General features: G+C 43.8%; 1 protein-coding gene across 2 annotated transcripts in view; it reads left to right on the forward strand.

Annotated features, from left to right (window-relative positions):
- Positions 1-21,910, forward strand: part of SLC24A3 (solute carrier family 24 member 3) — a 485,964-nt gene that overhangs the window by 400,395 nt on the left and 63,659 nt on the right. For both annotated transcript variants that reach the window (XM_043602975.1, XM_043602976.1), the window contains exon 7: positions 17,670-17,744. In XM_043602975.1, coding sequence (XP_043458910.1) covers positions 17,670-17,744 — 75 coding nt within the window. The remainder of the gene's footprint in view (positions 1-17,669; positions 17,745-21,910) is intronic.

Genomic DNA, 21,910 nt, shown 5'->3' on the forward strand with positions numbered 1-21,910 from the left:
AAATGAATTTCAGCAAAATAAAGCTCATGGATTTTACCCTCTCACATAACCTTTTTTTTAGTAAGCTACTTAAGAATGTGCTCCAGAGCGCCTGACTGGCTCAGTCAGTTAAGCGGCCGACTTCAGCTCAGATTATGATTTCGTGGTCCGTGAGTTCGAGCCCCTCGTCGGGCTCTGTGCTGACAGCTCAGAGCCTGGAGCCTGTTTCAGATTCTGTGTCTCCCTCTCTCTGACCCTCCCCCGTTCATGCTCTGTCTCTCTCTGTCTCAAAAATAAACATTAAAAAAAAATTAAAAAAAATAAAAAAAAAAAAGAATGTGCTCCAGAAAAGTGAGGGTAAAACCTAAAAAAGACTTCGGCAAAATTAACGCAGAAGTCCAATAAGAAGAAATCCCCGGGGCACCTGGGTGCTTCAGTTGGTTATGCGTGGGCTCAGGTCATGATCTCACTGCCCATGAGTTCAAGCCCCATGTCAGGCTCTCTCTGCTGTCAGCACAGAGCCCCACTTCAGATCCTCTACCCCTCTCTCTCTCTGCCCCTCCTCTGCTCATGCTTTCTCCCTCTTTCAAAAGTAAATAAACATTTTTAAAAAGAAGAAGAAATCCCAAAAAGCAAGCTAAGCAAGCAGGTCTAAAAAGAAAATGGTTCGGATTTTCAAAGAAAGAAAGTTCTAAGATCTCTGAGAAGAAGAACAGAAATAATTTCAAGTCATGTTTTAAAAAATGTGTCTTCACATGTTGATAATACGGGGAAGAAGCCCCATGTCGAGTCTCCCAACAAGGAAAAAAAATGTCATTTCCAACCCCAAGACAAAAATCTATGCAAGAAAGGTATTGTGAATATACAATGCAAACTAAAATATGGAATCTTTTTGTTTAAGAATGATGTTTAACATTATGTTTAAGATGAACTATATTGTCTTGACATAAGAACATTATCTTTTGAATAGCAAGTGGGTGGTGACATCAAACCTGTAAGAAGAGATTACATTTTTAGCATGCTATTTGGCTCTACAGTGAAGAATATTCACTTACCAGTTGTTCTAATATAACTATTTATTGTTTTTCTACATTTACACTCAAACCTTAAATAAAACGTGAACAACCAGGGTGCCTAGCTGGCTTAGTTGGTAGATGATCCAATTCTTGATCTTGGGGTCATGAGTTTGAGCCCCACATTGAATGTAGAGACCACTTACGTAAATAAAACTTTTAAAAGTATACAATAAAAAATGATTAAAAAATAAAATGTTGGCAGCTGAAAGATGGTAATAGATTAGAATGTAAATGATTTCATGTTGACGATGTAAAAATCAAGTTATACTTAAGTAGAGGGTGGAATAAGAAGGTGGCTCCAGGCAGGAAGGTGAGCACTCTTGTCCTACCTAATATGGAATCAAGAAGTACTTCCAAAGCTAATGGAATATGAAATAGAGGAGGAAACCTTCAAAGATTTATTATCCCTAATACTACTACTACTACTACTAATAATAAAACTTTCAGACATTAGGAGTGTATAAGATGTAGGGAGTAACATAAATGAGTTGAATCTTCATTTTTCAATAAATGATGTCTAAGTGAATAAATCTAGTAAGAATTATTATGATCCCTTTATTTGGCATTACAGAAATAAGAACTGGAAGAACCAAAAAGGAAAATGATATTAATAAGTGTATACTGCTGGGAGGTGGGAGGGTTGAGGCAGGGGACAGCTGTTTTTCATTAATAGACCCTGTAAGTACTACTTAGTTTTTTTAAATATGTGCTATTTAATTTTCTTAATATGGGTATAAAGTCACTAAAGTAATGCCCAGAAGAACTAACTCAAGTATCAGGGGAGAGGGAGGGGAAGGTAGAAGAGAAACAACAGTAGCTATCTCTTATCATATAGACTTTAATATTGTGCCATGCAGAGTCCTAAACCTGTTACATGTATCAGTGCATTTAATCCTGGTAATAACCCTTGATGGGAGTGATATTATTATCTCCATTTTGAAGACGACGAAACTGAAGCAGAGACTTGAAATAATAGCTTGCCCAAGGCCATACACCCCGTGACTGTTGGAGCTGGATTCGAACTCCGTAATTCTGCCCCTGGGTCCTTGTTCTTCACCTTTCTGCTATATACCCTGTGGTGCCTGTGGGAATGTTGTTTCCTCACCTTTCCTAATAAGAGGTCGAGAGAGACCCAGATCTAGAGGAAGAAGCAAACTGTTTCATGGTAGCTTTGTGACAACTAAAATAACCAAAGGAAGAAATGTTAAGAAGGGTTACCTCTGGTGAGTGACAGGAGTATGGGGTAAGTGGAAAGCACAGGGAGACCAAAGATTTTTACTTCCCTTCATACCCTGTTTATGGCTTGATATTTTTTTCTTTTTTCAAGTTTTTATTTAAATTCCAGTTAACATGCAGTGCAGTATTAGTTTCAGGTGTAGAATATAGTAATTCATCACTTACCCACAACACCCAGTGCTCATCACAAGTGCGCCCTCCTTAATACCCATCACCCAGTGTGACTTTTTTTTTAACCATAATCATCAATTCTATGTTTTAAAGTTTATTTACACAGGGCACCTGGGCGGCTCAGTCGGTTGAGCGTCCGACTTCAGCTCAGGTCATGATCTTGCGGTTTGTGGGTTCGGGCCCCACGTTGGGCTCTGTGCTGTCAGTTCGGAGCCTGAAGCTTGCTTTGGATTCTGTGTCTTCCTCTCTCTTTGTCCCTCCCCCACTCACACTCTGTCTCTGTCTCTCAAAAAATGAATAAACGTTGAAAAAATTAAACTTTATTTACACAAAACTTACAAATTTCAGAGGACTTTTCCTTTAAAATCAGATGGAAGTAGGAAGACATTTCTGAAAACTCAGTTTATGTTTCTTCTGTCTCCCAGGATCAGAGATCATTTCTATAAATGTGTGTGATTTATGCAACCAAATTCACCCTTTGGAAATTTGATTTAAACATTTTATTACTTTAAGTGTTTGTTTCATTGGAAGGGAAATATATTAAAATTGTCCTGCCAGTACTTCTATCCAATTTAAAAGCTCCAGCTAATGATTAGACTTTATCAGTCTTGTGACAGTAAAATGAAGCTATATGATCCCTGAGGCCAGGTCCTAAAACACTATACAGCTTTTGCTTATTCTTTTGGGACGCTTGCGTTCAGAGCCCTGAGCCCCCACTTAAGTGTCTGACCGCCCTGAGGCTGCCCTACTGCGAGGAAGCTCCTGCCACACGGAGAGGCCATGTGTGAGTTTGGTCAGTGGCCCCAGCTGAGATCTCAGTCTGTGGCCCACATGAGCCACCAGTCCTGCAAGTGTGCAAGCTGTCCGATGACTTCAGCCCCTCGCCTTTGCGTCTTTTCAGCTATGAAGTTAAATCCAACAATTCTACACTTCTTGTTTTACACTGACGTGACTCTCAAATTGAATTTTTATTATAAATCCAGAAGAGATTTTAAAACAGATTTACTTTATAAGCAGAGTGATGAATGGCAACACTCCTAGTGTGTAGACTCTGAAATATTCATAAGGAAGATATAAAATTCATTGCCATCTCTCAAAACCTCATACACAGAGAATGGGGTTTTCTTCCATGCTGTGTATGACTGGGGAGCACAGGGTAGTTTCTCATTTCTTATTATCTGGACATCTGTGACCCTAACAGGTCATAGCAGGAAGGGGCAGTGGTGTCAACCCCTGCTGGATGTTAGAATCACCTGCGAGTGAAAAATTCCAGCAGCCAAACCACAGCCCAGCTCAGCTAACTCACCATCTCTGAAGGGGGGACTCAAGCATGAGTGTTTCATAAAACTTCCAGATGATTCCAAAGGGCAGCCAAGGCTGAGAACCAGGCCTCCCTGAGAGAGTCTGATTCAGAAGGTCTGGACTGAGCTCACGAATCTGTATTTGTCAAACACACCCAGGTCATTCTTATGAGCAGATAATTCTTGCCAGTCACCTGCAAGGAGCTGACCATGGGGGCTCTGTGGGTATTCACCCCTGGTTCAAGATGTGATTCAATCACTTTCAAACTGTGAACTGTAGGTAATTGTGTAACCTCACTAAGTCTTAGTTGACTCATCTGTAAAATGAAAGTATTGAAATATTGGAAGGAAAAAGGCATATAAGGTGCTTAGTATAATATTTGACACAGAAGAACTAATTTTAAGGCGTTGACTGTTATAGGAAGGGGCTTCACTGCGTACCAGGGCCTCTTTGGAAACAGCCCTACTACTGGTCCTGGAAGGTTCCAAATTGCTCACAGAGGCCTTTTCCTGCCTAGAAATGAGATAGGGTGCTCCAGATAAGGCCACAACTTGCCAAGTGATCTTTGTTTCAAATGCACGCATGCCCAAGATCCCCTTCACTTCCAAATTATAGGATTTTCTCATTGTTAAATAAATCCTTGCACGTTTCTGAGAGTCTAGTGTGGGTAAATATTATCATTCCAGGTAGAGGACTGAGAAAAGGAAGAGCATAGGCCATGCTCCTGATCACATAGCACATTAATGGTTAACCTGGGGAGAAACTGAAAAGTGCAGAGAATGAATGCCGAGGAGGGAAGTGAGGACAGAGAGACAGGGATCTCCATTCCTGGGAGTCACCTGGAACCCACTCCTTGTCTTGGCTTCCTCTGCACAGCGTAAACACGTATCCTACTATTGTACTTTCCATACTGCATTTTTTTTTCCCAACGTTTATTTATTTTTGGGACAGAGAGAGACAGAGCATGAACGGGGGAGGGGCAGAGAGAGAGGGAGACACAGAATCAGGAACAGGCTCCAGGCTCTGAGCCATCAGCCCAGAGCCTGACGCGGGGCTCGAACTAACGGACCGCGAGATCGTGACCTGGCTGAAGTCGGACGCTTAACCGACTGCGCCACCCAGGCGCCCCTCCATACTGCATTTTGATTACATTTCTTATTCCATCAACAGCTAAGGTGCTAACTACCTTCCACCTAACACAGTCATCTGCAAAGTGAAAAATTAACCTAACTTCTTAGATAACCTCTTGCCATGTTTTTGGCTGAGAACTATTCAGCTCCTGGGGAAGGAGGTTTTGGTCGGCTGGCTGGTGTTACTGGCTGCCCTGATCACTCCGTTCCCTCACCTCTCTGTTTTATTGCCTAACACAGATAAAGCCAGGATGTGTTATTGGTGTCACCATGTTTTAATTCTTGATTTCCTTAATGTGGGGGGGGGGGATATCTTCCAAGCACTCATTAAAGAAATGTTCTTGGTTCAATTTGCCCTGTCTGCAGAATCAATTCATGAACGTCACCTGCTGTCCCTGCCCTGAGTCACAGAAATTGCTTAAAATAGATTGCCTGACAGATCAACTGCAGCCGGATGAGCCACACAGACGTAGCAACCAGTATTTTTTTAGTATGGAAATATCACTGCCCTGCATCCACTCACGAGTAGGGGACAGGTGCTTCCTTCCCAACCTAGAGCCCCCACAGGTGGTGGCCTCCCACGTTTCCTTTGAACACATAGTCTGTTATAAGTCAGACTAACTCCTGCTATTGCTAAAGTCCTATTCTTTGTCAAACAGTGGGTAGACATCTTAATTTTTAAAGTATATAATCCATGTTGCCTCTCCTCTATAACTTGATGAAGCCAGAGAAACATGGATCCTTCCAGGGATGAAAGGAACACTTCTAAATCCATACCTAAGTCTGTGAGCTGGGGTGGGGGTGGGGGGAGCTGGCTCTACTGTTTTTCTGTCCTTTTTGTCTTGAATATTTTAATGTTTAGAGAGAAGTGGTGTGTCCTGTCCCTCATGATTCCACTACCAGGTTTCCGACAGCAAGGACATCAGCTTCTTCATGTAGCACTATTATGGACATCAAACACTATTGTAATTGTGTAATTTAAGCCAGGGTCTTACTTCCATAAGCCTAACTCAAATACATGGTCTTCGCTATCTCATGTCGGAACTCAAATGATATGTATTAACTTCCTTTTTCATCAGTACTCCAAATGAAGAGAAGCCCCACAGCATTTGGGGACCCTACTACCTATGATGATGCATCACAGATTGGGACACTGACATGATCCTTTAGCTTGAGACTGTCCTTCTAGGTTTCATAACCAATTAAATGAGGAGATGCCTGCTTCCTACGTGTATCTGGCTGCTACCTCAAATAGTATAAATTTAAAAATAAATTCAGGGTGCCTGGGCTCAGTCAGTTGACCGTCTGACTTCGGCTCAGGTCATGATCTCGTGGTTTGTGGGTTTGAGCCCCATGTAGGCTCTGTGCTGACAGCTCAGAGCCTGGAGCCTGCTTCAGATTCTGTGTCTCCCTCTCTCTCTGCCCCTCCCCTGCTCATGTTCTCTCTCTCTTGTCTCTCTCTCTCAAAAGTGAGTAAACATTAAAAATAATTTTAATAAAATAAAAATAAATTCAGCACCAGTCTTCTTTGGATTCTTTATCCCATCTATTCAGCAGATAGAATAGGAGAGCGCACAAGGGAGCTGGAATTCTCTAGCGTGGTTTTACAAAGGGACAGTACAAAGGGGTGATCTCCAAGCATCTTCAGCAAAGTTGATGCTAGAAACTGATGAAGTAGGAAATTCCATATATAGAAGCATTAGGGTGCTTCTGATTTGCAGCTACAGCTCAGACATATACAGTTGCTCTTTGGCGTGAAGATCCTAAGTAACTACTCATGCCCACAGCATTGAGTCCAGCCCCACTGCCCAGTGTGAAGGCCAAGGGCCACCCTACCAGCCTCCTGCTCTTTTCATTTCAGTTCCACAGGTGTGATCCAGACCCAAAAAATTCTCTGTCCTCTGATCCAGCACTTCTCCCACTGTAATGTGAATGTGGGTCATCTGGGGGTCTTGTTAAGATGCAGATTCTGATTCAGCAGTTCTAGCTCAGGGCCTGAGAGCTGCAGTTCAAAGCAGCTGTTCTGGACCACACTTGGGGTAAATAGGAGGCATGCACCAAGCTGTGGGGAGAGCATCTCTTCACCCAGAGGACTGACACCCATTCTGCACTTACTAGGATGAGGTGGAAGAATGAATATTTGTGAGCCACTTCAATTCTTCTTGGAAAATGATATAAATATAGCCAAGTTTCTCTCCACAATAATGGCTGAAACAGAAACACACATAATTGAAATCACCAGATCGCCCCAAATAGTGTTTTTTTTTTTCGATATGTGAAATTTATTGTCAAATTGGTTTCCATACAACACCCAGTGCTCATCCCAAAAGGTGCCCTCCTCAATACCCATCACCCACCCTCCCCTCCCTCCCACCCCCCCATCAACCCTCAGTTTGTTCTCAGTTTTTAAGAGTCTCTTATGCTTTGGCTCTCTCCCACTCTAACCTCTTTTTTTTTTTTTTTCCTTCCCCTCCTCCATGGGTTTCTGTTAAGTTTCTCAGGATCCACATAAGAGTGAAAACATATGGTATCTGTCTTTCTCTGTATGGCTTATTTCACTTAGCATAACACTCTCCAGTTCCATCCACGTTGCTACAGAGGGCCATATTTCATTCTTTCTCATTGCCATGTAGTTCTCCATTGTGTATATAAACCACAATTTCTTTATCCATTCATCAGTTGATGGACATTTCGGCTCTTTCCATAATTTGGCTATTGTTGAGAGTGCTGCTGTAAACATTGGGGTACAAGTGCCCCTATGCATCAGTACTCCTGTATCCCTTGGGTAAGTTCCTAGCAGTGCTATTGCTGGGTCATAGGGTAGATCTATTTTTAATTTTTTGAGGAACCTCCACACTGTTTTCCAGAGTGGCTGCACCAATTTGCATTCCCACCAACAGTGCAAGAGGGTTCCCGTTTCTCCACATCCTCTCCAGCATCTATAGTCTCCTGATTTGTTCATTTTGGCCACTCTGACTGGTGTGGGGTGATATCTGAGTGTGGTTTTGAGCAAATAGTGTTTTTGCCATTAGCATCAAACCCCTCCATCTGAGTTCTCATCTGCATACCCAGAAGGGACTGAGAGCCCCCTCACCTCCCACACCCTTCCTGGCAGAAGGGACAACTGAGGAAATAATGAAAAGCCAGGAGCCAAGAAGGAGTAGAACCTCAGGACTTCTGTTTCCAAAAACTAGATTAGAGGAGTCTGAACTTGAGTGAGAAAAAAATTACATCCTTACTTATTTTTACTGACCACGTATGTTTAACATTTTACTTTATTATTCATGAGGCACCAAGCCATAGTAGTAGTCACAGTACCTGATTTTATCTCCAGCAGAAATACAAGATACCTTCATGCTACATTACAGAGATTGCAGATTATCTTGGGTCGCTCTTCTTACTCATCACTACATTGAAATGGCTAACTCTTCTTATAATAAGGAAGCTTACTGGCTCTTGTTAATAAAGAAACACATATATCACTAATATCTCAATGTTTTGATAACCAGATTTCAAGAAATCTGCTTCTTTGTAATTCTTTGTTATTTATTTTATATCTTTCAGTACACACTTCTGAAAAGGGGTCCATAAGGTATGAAGGCATGCATCACACAAAATGTTGAAGACCTCCAACACAATGTTGTACTGTGAAGAAATGGCAGCTGGTGCCTTTAGTATTGTCAACACTAATTAAAATAATTCTTTTAGGTCAGGAATCACAAATGTATATTCCTGCAGAGCCCAGGAATATAATACATGAGTGAAGTGGTCAGTCTAAGAACAAGAGCAGAAAGAAGTAATATATGGCAGCTGACTCTTGACTTTGGAGTTGGGGCAGTAGAATCAAGGGGACAGTGTTAAGCTGATGAATGTATGTCCTATCTAAAGAAGGCATGCCTGATGGCTCCACAGTGATGTGAGAATGCCCCAGGTTGCCAGGTCTTCAGATACTTCCGAGAGAAGCCAAAAGTCATGGTGTTGTAGAAATCCCCCCTACAATCACAAAATACTATAATGTACATCTTGGCATTGGCAATTACTGCAGTTAACAAGAAACAAAGGTAAAAAGATACTCTGAGCAGGCCCAACAACCAGAATAAAACAGCAATCAATATCCAGCAGAAGATAGACAATATAGAAAAAATTCAGCTTTCCCTTTGCCTTAAGAATATTCATTCCAAACTCACTAAACCTCCAATTTTGTACTTATTTAAAGGACAGGCAAAGTAGTTATCTTAACCAATGCCTGAAATGTCATAAGGAGGATTACCAGATATAGCAAGTAAAAATAGAAGTCACCCAATTAAATTGCAATTTCAGATAAGCAACAAATATATTTTTAATATATTTCCCAGGTGATATTTGAAATTATACTTCTATTTTTTTAAATTACTTGTTACCTGAAATTCATATTTAACTGTATCCTGTGTCCTGTATCTTACCTGGAAACTTCACTAATAAGCCAACTCCAAGTGTGATGGAGTAGTTACTATTAAAGTTAATATGTGTCATTAATATTAATAACTAGCACTGTAATTGCATTTTTGTTTTGTGTGGGTAGCGTTTTTATTGGAGTACCACAAACATTCAGGAAAGTGCACATATCATCAGCACATCTCAATGACTTTTCCCAACCAAGCACACCCAGTAACCAGCACCCTGATCAAGAAGGAGAATGCCCTTTCAGACTCTATCCCTGGCCCAAGGGGAACACCATTCCAGACTTAAACAGCATAATTTTGGGGGCACCTGGCTGGCACAGTCAGTAAAGCATGCGACTCTTGATCTCACGGTCTCTAGTTAGAGTCTCACATTGGAGGTAGAGGTTACTTAATAAATAAATAAACTTAAAAAAAAAAACCAGCATAAGTTAGTATGCTGTGCTTTCAAACCTTATGTAAATGGGATTGGGTTGTATTTTTAAGTTTACAGTACTGTGTGTGGGGGGGGGGGGTTGGGGGGAGAGAAATGGAGAGAATGCTTACCCTGATTATTATTGTGTAAATCCGTGTTTTGGATACGGCAGACACTGCTGGTGCCCCACCCGTGATCTCTCATCCTCTCCATTTCAGTTCCCACCAGCCTGACTGCATTTCTCTGTCTGACGGCTCTCCTTGGTCACTGCCCCTGGACAGGGAGTACCAGGTATTAACAGTCCTGGGTGCAGCCCTCAACCATGACCAATGGGAGTGGGTGGGTAAATACTCCAGCTCCCTCTGCCCTGGGGCGAGACAAGGGGAGAAGCGTGTTCTCCAGGGCCTCCCAGAACTCCCCACCAGGAATCAGGATTGCACCCCAGTTGCCCCCTACTGTAATTTGCCCCTTGTCTTCTTTCTGTCATCTACCTCACTTTCCCCAGACCCTAGCAATGTTTCCTACCACCACCTCCCAAATAACTTTGGTGAACTCAAATCCTTGCCTCGGGCTCTATTTCTGGGTGGAATCACATCCCCGTTAGGTGAAATTACCCTCATACCCTACATTTACTTGTACCTGGTGCCGGCACCTGGCACAGCAATGCCTGATGGTGAATGTATGCTCTACACCCTATCCTAGAGTGGACAAAGGGCTCCAGGAGCACAGCCAGCAAGTCTGGGATTTTCTTCCTTAAGGCAAAGCTGACTCCTTGTGAAGTTTGATGTGTATGAGAACAGTCTAAGCTACCACATTTTGAACACCTACCAGGCAACAGCTTACATTTGACATGAAAACTCCTGCACTAATGTTTTGGATGATTGAGAAGGCACTTCTGAGTCCTGGGTGCTCTGGGTCATGATGAGCGTCCGTGGTTATTGTTCAGTACAATCAATGAAGACCGTTCAAGACATTACTGTGTGTCTGCCCTGTCCTGGTGTGGCCTCATGTTTATTTAACTATATCTCCAGTGGCAGCTTGTTTACTTCTCATTTGTTTTCCTCACCTAAAAGTATAACTCAAGATGAGATTTCCTAGAAAAAGAATTTTTAAATATAAATTCATTTTGTGAATTTTAATTTGTGAAGATTAATAAGCCAAAGTTGGGGCGCCTGGGTGGCGCAGTCGGTTAAGCGTCCGACTTCAGCCAGGTCACGATCTCGCGGTCCGTGAGTTCGAGCCCCGCGTCAGACTCTGGGCTGATGGCTCAGAGCCTGGAGCCTGTTTCCGATTCTGTGTCTCCCTCTCTCTCTCTCTCTGCCCCTCCCCCGTTCATGCTCTGTCTCTCTCTGTCCCAAAAATAAATAAACGTTGAAAAAAAAAATTTAATAAGCCAAAGTTCACTGTATTCTGCAAAAGCATGGTATTGTCTTTTTACATGACCTGATTATTACCGTCCATTTCTGACTATAAACCAGAAAGCAGGAGTCATTTATATATCAGGGGTTTTCCCAGGATCAAAGTATTTAAAAAGTGTAGTTGAGGGGCGCCAGGGTGGCTCAGTCGGTTAAGCGTCCAACCTCGACTCAGGTCATGATCTCACGTCTCGTGGGTTCAAGCCCCGTGTCAGGCTGTGTGCTGACAGCTCAGAGCCTGGAACCTACTTTGGATTCTGTGTCTCCCTCTCTGTCTGCCCCTCCCCCTACTCATGCTCTGTCTCTCTCTCTCTCTCTCTCTCTCTTTCAAAAATAAACATTAAAAAAAATTTTTTTAAAGGGTGCCTTGGTGGCTCAGTTGGTTGAATATCTGACTTCCGCTCAGGTCATGATCTCATGGTTCGTGGGTTCGAGCCCCATGTTGGGCTCTGTGCTGACAGCTCAGAGCCTGGAGCCTGCTTTGAATTCTGTGTCTCCCTCTCTTTCTGCCCCTCCGCTCCTCTGCCAACAGAGACTCTCTCTCTCTCTCTCTCTCTCTCTCTCAAAAATAAACATTAAAAAAAAGTGTAGTTGAATAATGAACAGACAGCAGTGCCAAGACTTCCCCATGGGAGGAAAACCCGGGTCAGGCCCTCACCTGTTCTGAACACCGCTTGTGAATTTTATGTGCTCCCAGAGTGTTTGGGGAACACCCCGGAGGCCCATCCTTGCCCCACGTCGTATGGCTGTCTTTCCTGAGATAAGAATTGGCTGTAGAAATTGTGTCAGCTCAAAAGCTTGGAACAAAACTCATGTTATGATTTTTCTAATCCTTTTTCCGTGAAATCTGTGTGAAATAACAAACATTTCTCTGAGAGGATCGTTGTATGTTTTGTGTCGTGTAACTATTATGCTGTTCCGACTGCTTCAATCGTTTTTCAAAAAGGCAAAGCACTTACAAGCCCAGGGTGTTTGTGCCTTTTAAAATGTGTCTACAATGTCAAATTCCACTGTTCATCGAGAAAACTCGTCATGGGGCGCCTGGGTGGCTCAGTCAGTTGAGCGTCCAACTAGCGCAGGTCATGATCTCACAGTTCGTGGGTTTGAGCCCCAAATCAGGCTCTGTGCTGACAGCTCAGAGCCTGGAGCCTGCTTCAGATTCTGTGTCTCCCTCTCTATCTGCCCCTCCCCCACTCGTGCTTGCTCTCTCTCTCTCTCTCTCTCTCTGTCTCTCTCAAAAATAAACATTAAAAAAATCATCATATATATTACATTGCATTATATACATTTATACCATATATCTCCAAATATTTTATGTGTGTATGTTATCCTATATATAAACAGCTGCATGTAAATTTGCAGTAATCATCTACAAAAAAATATATCATTTTATTGTGAACAGTTAGTTAACTTTTAACCTCCTCGAAGGAGCCAGAATTCAAGAAGATTATCACTCAACATTTGAATAAAGGAGAATGTGTTTTTTCCTCTGTTTTGGAAGTGTGATGTGTTGGGGTTTTTTTCTTTTGGCATTATGCCACTGTGAAACTAAATGAAATTATAAAAAGGAAACTAAAGCTGCATATTCAATAGAAAAAGTGTGAAATGCACTCCAGAAATAGAAAAGATGATCAAGAAATACCAAGATGAAATTTCAATTGTGAAGGATTCCTGGAGCTAGGGGAAATAGAGCCTCTGCCTTTAATTTATGGAGGAGTGTGCCAGCGATGGCCTTCTGTAATCTGCACCATCTGTATCATTGATTAACGAGGTCAAGGGCAGGATTACTCACTGTTGGTTTTCTCCCAGGAGCCCTGTTTAGTCTCTTCACCAAAGTGACTTCTCAGTCTTCCTTGCAGCCATTTTGCAGAGTGCTAAGGAAGCATTGTCTTCTCATCGGTGCCTCCCCTGCTCTGAGTTGGGAGACACCTGCCAACAGATGACAGAGCGGCTCCCAGTTTGATGCAGAAGTGCTAACATGTCCCTCTCTATCAATAAATGTGTTCAGGATCTGAGTCAGATGGTTGCTGACCCCTATGTAAAGAAAAAAGACCCTTCACCGAGAAGCAAAGGGAACGCCTTAGACCCCACGTCCCCCAATCTGTGGAAAAGTGAAACATTCAGACACAGAACAATGAGCTGCGTTGGTGTTTGTTTTAACCAACCAAACTAGCTAAACAGAGGAGTTTCCGGTTTGTTTAACAGACTCTCTTGCTCCTGGAATATGTCTATACCGTGTCCATGTCGACAGTCTTTATGGCAACTCCTTTCTGCTTTGATTACTTGCCCTGAATCTTTTTAAAGCAGAATGTTTTTTTTTAATTTTTTAACATTTATTTATTTTCAAGAGACAGAGAAAGACAGAGTGAGAGTGGGGGAGGGGCAGAGAGAGAGAAAGATACAGAACCGGAAGCAGGCTCCAGGCTCTGAGCTGTCAGCACAGAGCCCGACGTGGGGCTCGAACCCACCAACAGTGAGATCATGACCTGAGCTGAAGTCTGACACAACCAACCAAGCCACCCAGGCACCCCTAAAGCAGAATGTTTTTTTTAATTGAGCTGTGGTCACTGCTTTTTTGTCTCCCACCTTCAGCTCTTCCCTCCTTTGGCTACCATCTCCAAAACACCTACCTAATGACTTAAAGTCATGGAGAAAAGATCTCTGTGGGAAGCAGTAATGAATCAGTGTGTGCTTTCATTGCTGCCTGCAGGGAGGCCTTGTGCCAGAGTGTGCAGGAACAGAGGCTTGAGACCCAGGCTTCCTGGGTTCAGATCGCAGCTCTTCCCCACTGCTACTTGCACCATCTTGCCCAGATTGCTGGCCATCAAGGGTGACAGTGACCCTTCTTATCAGTCACTATAGGATTGGATGACATAATCATTCCCAATGCCTGTATTTGCAGGAAGTGTCAGGTAAATATCTGCCATGGTAATGAATGGTGATCACAGGAAGGTAAGGTAGAGGTAGACAGGAGGTCATGGTCACAGCTCTCAATACAGACATCACGGACTCATCAACGATGCTCTATTAATTACTTCCAGGGTACGGAAAGAAATTCTTCTCTGGTTTGACTCCTTACTTGTCTTTTGGTCATCCCTTCTATAGAAAAAAAAATTGGTTTTGCTCAGGTGTGGGCTCTGAATCTGAAGCTAAATTTGATGGTCTAGTGATTGAAAGCTGTTCTGGAGGATGAATGAACCACTTTTCAACTAGAGTTGGCATTCTAGTTGAAAGATGTATTTCTTGCAGCTCATCTAAGTGGGTAATTTGTATCATACTTTCTTAGGTTTTAATTTTTATTGAAGTCATATATGCAAAGAGCTGAAAGAGGCAATCAATTCTAGAAAGCTTATTATGAAAGATAGTTCTCATCCAATCCCACCAGCACCAATTTCCCACCTTTTTGAGTCAACTGTGTTTTGCTTTGGGTTTTTTTTTTTAAGTTTATTAACTTATTTTTAGGGAGAGAGAGGGGGAGACAGAGAATCCCAAGCAGGCTCTGCGCCATCAGCACAGAGCCAGGCGTGGGGCTTGAACTCATAAACCATAGGATCATGACCTTAGCCAAAGTCAAGAGGTGGACGCTGAACCAACTGAGTCACCCAGGTGCCCCAAGGCAACTGTGCGTTTTAAATGATGTACATTAGATGTGCAGCATAGTGATTGGTGGGGCATATCCTCCAGCAGCCTTTGAGAAAGGGTACACAGGAAGTAAATTTTCTGAGACAATTTAGCTTTTTATTTTTATGCTTCTCTCGCTTTTAATGAATAGTTTGGTTGGGCATAGAATTTCAAGCTAAAATCATTTTCCTCTCTAATTTTAAAAGTCGTCACTCATTGTCTTTTACTTTTCAGTGCTTTTGTTGAGAAATAAAATGTCATTCTGGTTTTGATCCTTTGTATGTAATCCCATTACTCTCTTTCTAGTGGTTTCTAGGACCTTTCCTCTGTGCCAGCACTCTGAAAACTCATAATGATATGCCTCAGTGTACATCGTTTTTTCTTTCTCTCTCTCTTTTTTTTTTTTTTTTTTGTCCATTGTGATGAACACTCAGGAGGCCGTTTTACTCAGAAAATGCCCATCCATAACTTCTGGGAATTTTTCTTTAATTACTTAATTTGATTATTTTCTCTCTCCTCTATTTTCTGGAACTTCTGTTCTTCATGCCAGGTTTCCTGTTTCCATTAAGGTGAAGGAGGTACCTCACCTCACTACTGGTCTGCTTGAAGTGAGTGAGGAAGTTTATGGATTAAATGATTGAATAGCGTCCCTGTTTTCAGACCCTCCTTTCTTCCCACTTCTAGAGCTCTGCACATGGCCTAGCTGAGTGGCCCACTGTTCTGCTTTCCAGCATCCAAAATTTTGTTGCTCTGATCAGCTCTTATATACTCTTTCCCTTGGGGGTCTATCTTGCAAAAAAGAAAAAAAAAAGCCCTTTACTATTACCTTGTCCTGTTATAACAAGAAAGAGCAAAGGTCATGGTATGTGTCCACAGTCTGTGAGCTATGACTAAAAGCCCAAGTGATTTTTTTAAAGAAATTCAGAATTGATATTTGCCACATGTTTTAAGTTCATTTTCCTAATCATCATACATTGAATCAATATTCACAACATTTTATGACCTGCTGGAAAATGGACAGTCCAGTCCCCTGTACGGCATTCCATAGATGAGCATAGATGCTAATGGGTACACTGTACAAGGGGAGAGGATGATAAAAGGGTAAAGAAGGGGTGCCTGGGTGGCTCATTCGGTTAAGCATTTGACTCAGGTCGTGATCCTGAGATTCATGGGTTTGAGCCCCACGTCAGGCTCTCTGCTGACAGCTCAAAGCCTGCAGCCTCCTTCAGATTCTGTGTCTCCCTCTCTCTCTGCCCCTCCCTTGCTCATGCTCTGTCTCTCTCTTTCTCTCAAGAATAAATAAACATTAAAAAAACTTTTTAAAGGGGTAAAGAATACTTTACATTTGTTCTGAAGTGATTTCTGTGGCATGAGTCCTTTTCTTGACAACCCCATCATCTGGAACTTAGATCTGCAAATACAAAGCCTAATAAGGCAAAATCAGCACCAGAAAATACCTAAGTGTCCCTATAACAAGTGAAAGAATGTGTTCATGGAAAGAGACTGGCCTCATTACTCATTTATGGTTCTATTTAAGCCATTCTTTCATGTTATTTGAATCCTTTTCTGGTTTGACTTTGCCTGATCTTTTCTTTATAGACTGACACAGTAGTCAGGGAGAGAGGAGGCTCCAAATGTGGCCCTGTCCCTGAATCCCTTTTTCTATTGTCTTTGGTGCAGCGTGTGCCTGTCACTGGCCCGGCTGACAGCTGACGTTTGCTGTGTCCTTATTCACGTACGAGGCCAAGGGCAAAGGCAGCTAGACATGTCCTGTGGCCATGGGGTGGCTGACACTTGTCTAGGGAGGCAGGAGGGAGCTATGAATGACAGCCCAGGAAGCACGTCCGACACATCTCTCCAGACCGTCCCAGGTTCTTTGTGAGAGTCAAAATGGACCTGCTCCACAAAGCAAAGAGAAAATAGCATGCATCCCTTAAAAAGAGACTTGGAAGGGCTTACCAAGGAGAAATGACTTTTCCTCCAGGACAGGGATCCTGACCTAGCGTCTGCAGCTCCCCCCCCTTGCCCTCAGCTGCTCCTCCCCATGGCCCAGCTGCAGCTCCATTGCCCCAGGGGCTTTCTTCTCCTGCAGGAAGTCTGGGAGCAGCAGGTCAGGGCTGCCGTAGCCCCCAGCAGTGTGTCTCCTGGCCTCATCCCACAGCAGAGCCATCGTATCCTTAGAGGGACATTGCCCAACTGCCAAGAATAATGTTTTCTCCAGATAAATATGCAAATCGATGTTTTAAAAATTCTGATGAAACCAGGAGTCAGGTGCTGACAAGGACAGGCATGTAATAGAGGTGAGAGAAGAGGGTAGCAGACTGGGCTTTTCCAGGCCCCTTCTGAAGGGCACCGGCTGCCCAGGCCTGGGGCTCATTGTATACAGGAGCATGGGCTGCAGCAGACACTAGAGCATTGACAAGGACACAGAGTAGGTTGCTCTAACGTCCCCTTGGCATAAGGGATGCTAAGGCTGGTGGGTTCCTGGGAGACACGGGTCTTTGAGTCAGCTTTGCCAAGCCTTCCCCACGCTGCCCAGCAGCCTGGAACACGTCCCCCCGACCTTCCCTCTCTCCTTCACAGGGGTCACTCCTACCTTCGCCCTGACTCCCTCCCCGTTTTCTCACATGAGTGTCTCCCCCTCACAGAATTGTTGCAGGTTTGATCCTACCTTGGAATCTGCCTTTCAGAAGATCCAGACTAATATGCCCAAAGGCCTTCAGTAAATTCATATCACTGGACAGATTGACTGGGACCAGCACGGGAGACAGAAATACTTGGTTGTGTTTCCAGCTTATCACTGGCCAGAGCCACCAGGAGCCAGGCTCTCTCCTTTGTGCTGTGGAATAGCCTGTTTCTTACTGTCTTTTCCCCCTTCCCTTCAGGTTGTGGCTCTTTCCTCGTGGTGTCTGCTGAGGGATTCGATTTACTACACGCTGTCTGTGGTCGCGCTCATCGTGGTAAGTGTGGGATGCACACCTCACCTGAGTCCCTTGCTGTTTCTCTTCCTCATCCTTCTCACCACTCGGGGTTATATGCAGCTCCTCCGCATGGAGTAAGTTCAAGTTCTCTGGTGATGAATGAGCAAATGGATGTCTATGCATGGAGGTGGCTTTTCTTTCTTCCAGCTACTTTGATCACCCAGAACCCCAGCATGATAGTTTGGTGCTCACAACAAGAGATTTGACTGACTCTGGTTATCTGGTTCCATGAGAGTCCTCTGCTGTTTCCCTGTGATCCCCTGACCACTGCCTCTCACTTTCTCATGGTCTCCTCTGTAACTCTCTTCGGCGTCAGTGTCCCTGGGTTTGGACCTTACTTCTGCCTCTCTGTATGCTCTCCCAGGACAGTGCCCATGGTCATTACCACCTTTGTGCGGACACCTTCACACTATATTCTTGGCAATGGCATCTCTCAAAGGTCCAGTCACGGATAAGCCACTCTGTACCGGACATCTTCTGTCCCAAACCCAACATGTCTCTAAACTTAGGATGACTTCCCCAAGACAGGACCCCCTTTCTAGTATTTCAGCCCCTATTTCTCTCTTAGCCACCCAACCTGAGAATGACTTTAAGTTGACCTTTCTCCCAATTCCACCATATACCCATTTGGCTTAATTGTAGATTTTCATCTTGTAAAAATGTCCTCAGTATGTCCCTTCATAGCCCATTTTACTTGAGGCTCTTTATGTCTTTGGCCTGAACTGACACAGCCCATCGCAGGTCAGTCTTAAAACTAGTAACATCGCTGCCAGCCCCCCTCCTTCACCCCAGGCAGTCCTCAGAGCTGCCTGTACATGCCAGTCCCTTGTGACTCCATGTCACCTGTGGGGACAAATCCAGACCCCTTAGCTTGAGTCATCCAGAAGAAAGGGGGCAAATCAGAAAGACCTGAAATGGAAGCTAGCACATCTGACTTCTAATTGTGGTCCTCTCCCTTCTTGCTAGCTCTAATGACCTTGGAGAAATCAAAGTCTCTTCAAGTCTCAGTTTTCTTACCTACAGAACAGGAATAGATCCACTGAAGGGTTTACTCACCTGTCTACAAAGCACTTCCCTGTAGGTTATTTAATTGTAAATATCTCTACAATTAAGCTAAAAGTGATGTTTAATACAAGGCTTTCTACAAGGAACAAGTAGGTATTTCAGCCAACAGCAGTTCCTGACAGTGAAGATCTTGGGTTTACAACCTCTTTCCAAGGCCCATTAACCGTCGGGAGGGTAAAGATCTTACCAAGAGTAGAGAGTTCATTTACACCGCATTGGAATTAGAGACATGCCTCTTCTGTTGAACTTTCAGTTGGTAGACTTAAAGACATGTGTGGATTCTGTGTTCTCATTCTCAGTTATTACCTGTGAGAAAGGTATGATCACCCCAAATCTAGAAGATTCTGCTGTTCACACAGCCCAGACTTCTCAAACACTCGTTGCAGTGAGCTTTGAGCTTTGTCCTGCAACGTAGGAACCCACATTGATCATGTGTGCCATTTGCTCAACCTGCCTGTAGGGTAATTTAGGACGGGTTTTGAAAGTTACTGTTTTCAAGAGACATGGCTTGGAGATAGCGCAAATGAATGCAACTCTGTATTTTGCTGCATTTCAGAAAGAGAAGACCATTCCCAGAAAGGGGAGGTGATGAGGCAGAAAGTACAGGCTGAGATTTCCCCAGGGCACAGACTTGGCATGTGCACTCCTGACAGTGAATTGCCCACACTGGCTTCTTTCTCTGTTCTCAGTACAGACACCTCCTGGACTCGATGGGAAGTAACTTGTCTTCAGTCAGATTTATCGGGACATGCCCATGATTTTTTTTTTTAATATAATTGTTGCTAATGATGTGTAAAGATGTAAAGCGGTTTTGCTTCTTTGGGCTGCGGGTGATGCCCACCCGAGTAGGGTCTTTGGGCCAACCAGTAATCTGCCTCATGCGTGTCTGTGAATCACAGAGCTGAGCCAGCTGAAATACCCAGGCTGCCGCAGCTCTGTATTTTCCTCAGATGGCTGGCCGCAAGGTGCAAAAGCCAGTGATTCTCTGCTATTCCCTGAAGGTCTATACTGTGTGTTTACAGACCAGATGTCAAGGCTGGAGTTTTCCGATTTGAGAAAAATTACATTTCTCCACTGTTAGAAAGTAATGGCAGAGATAAAGCTTGAGTCCTCAGCGTTTAGTCTTGGCTCTTCTGACTTTTACTGGTGTCCTGCCAACTTCAGTGCACCCTGGAAACACCCAACATTCTTATCTAAAAGGTGTAACTCTGAGATTTCAATCCAGTAGGTTCTGGAGGAGAGCCCAGGAAGTTGAATGTTGGCCACAATCTTCTCTGCCCCTCAGGTGATTCTGATGCATGCTCACCTCAAAAACTCAACTTCAAATGCGGTTGGACACCATTTCCTTGGGATAAGTCCTCTGCTGCCTGGCAGTGATCGCTTCCAGAGGAGATGTTGAGATTCTCAAACACAAGACATCGTGGCAGCCCACTTGTCTAGATTTCTGACTGCTGTTCATTTTTGGGGTCATTTTCACATAAGTCTTAAAACTGGCGTAAGGAGTAGAACTGTCATACATAGAAGCATGGCATTTAGCAGAAAGGGTTTCTCAGTGTCCCCAAATCTATTCCATGGCCCAGCCCCAGGCTACTGCTCACACCCGCTGTTTTTATCAGGGTTTCCTGTTCTCCTTTTTCTATGTTTCCCCCAATGTCATGGTAACAAAATCACTTTCCTTCTGGCCTTCCTTATATAATATGGGGTTCCCTATGGACCCTGAAGTGGACACTTAAAATTCCTGTATTTAAAAGCCTTCCTCCTATCCACAAATAATTACCAACCATCCAAACAATTTATTTTAACTATTAGGGTTTTTTTTAAACCTTCTACCCACTCTTTATGGTTCTGAAATGTTCAGAACTCCTGGTCCCCTGGGGGGATGCAATAAAGAGCTCATTCACCCAGAGGGCAAGTCTGGACTAAGTGGGACCAGATGGCTATTTCTATGTACATCCCAGTGAGAGGCCTTACAGACCCCCGTTCAGAGGAGCCCCAAGGACAAACTGTGGGGCCCTGGATCCAGACAACAGGAGAGACAGCTTCCACAGGGACGTTTGTGCCGCTGGACCAGGAGAGTGCAGACAGTCATGATTACCTGGGTCTGAAGCAGCTGAAATGGAAGCTGGCTTGAGAGATGGATAAGACCAACAAGCAAACACATAGGAACAAGACAAGCATGTACACACTGAAACCAACAGGGCTTAAGACAGTTAACTAAGAGGGACACCTGGGTGGCTCAGTCGGTTGAGCGTCTGACTTCGGCTCAGGTCATAATCTTGCAGTGAGTGAGTTTGAATCCCGCATTGGGCTCTGTGCGGACAGCTCAGAGGATGGAGCCTGCTTCAGATTCTGTGTCTCCCTCTCTCTCTGCCCCTTCCCCACTTGCTCTCCTTTTCTCTCAAAAATAAACATTAAAAAAAAAAAAGACAGTTAACTTAGAGACCAGGGACTCCGTTCACTTGGATATTTGGGTTCCATCTACCTTGGCTCTGTGCTATTTTCTGCTTGGCTTGTTGTTGTCTTGAAGGGAGAAAGCAGAAGAAATTAAGAATGTGTTACTGTCAATGGCAGTTATAGTATCAGAAACATTCAGTGTGTGTCTGTCTGCCTTTCCCGCCCCATCAGGCAACTCTCTCTAGCCCTGGTGACATTCCACAAAGAGAAGCCTCAGGCCCTGGGGAAGCCGCACAAGGCCCAGAGGCTCACCCCATGACTTGAGTCTCTCTCTGCAAGAGAAGTGTCCCCTCTTAGGTTCTGAAAGCATTCTGGGTTCTTGGTGCATGTCCTTATGTGCATCTGCAAACTCTTACAGACCGTCCTGCTGCATCTGTCCCACACCGGTGACCCACCCCCAACCGAGGTCCATCAGCAGCGCAGCTCTGCCTGGCCCTACTTTCTCCCAGTTCCAGCGGGCCCCACCCATCCCTTTTATTGAAATGTTACTGTAATTTACATAATCGTGTAATTTACATAAATGCAAATGATTCATTACATCCTCCGTCTAACAGCTGCCCTAAAAAGGAATGCTTTATTTTTACCCTTCGTCTCTGCTTTGAGATTGCGGATTGTGGGCATTAAGA

The sequence above is a fragment of the Prionailurus bengalensis genome, chromosome A3 (genome assembly GCF_016509475.1).
Source record: "Prionailurus bengalensis isolate Pbe53 chromosome A3, Fcat_Pben_1.1_paternal_pri, whole genome shotgun sequence".
Classification (NCBI taxonomy): Eukaryota; Metazoa; Chordata; class Mammalia; order Carnivora; family Felidae; genus Prionailurus; species Prionailurus bengalensis.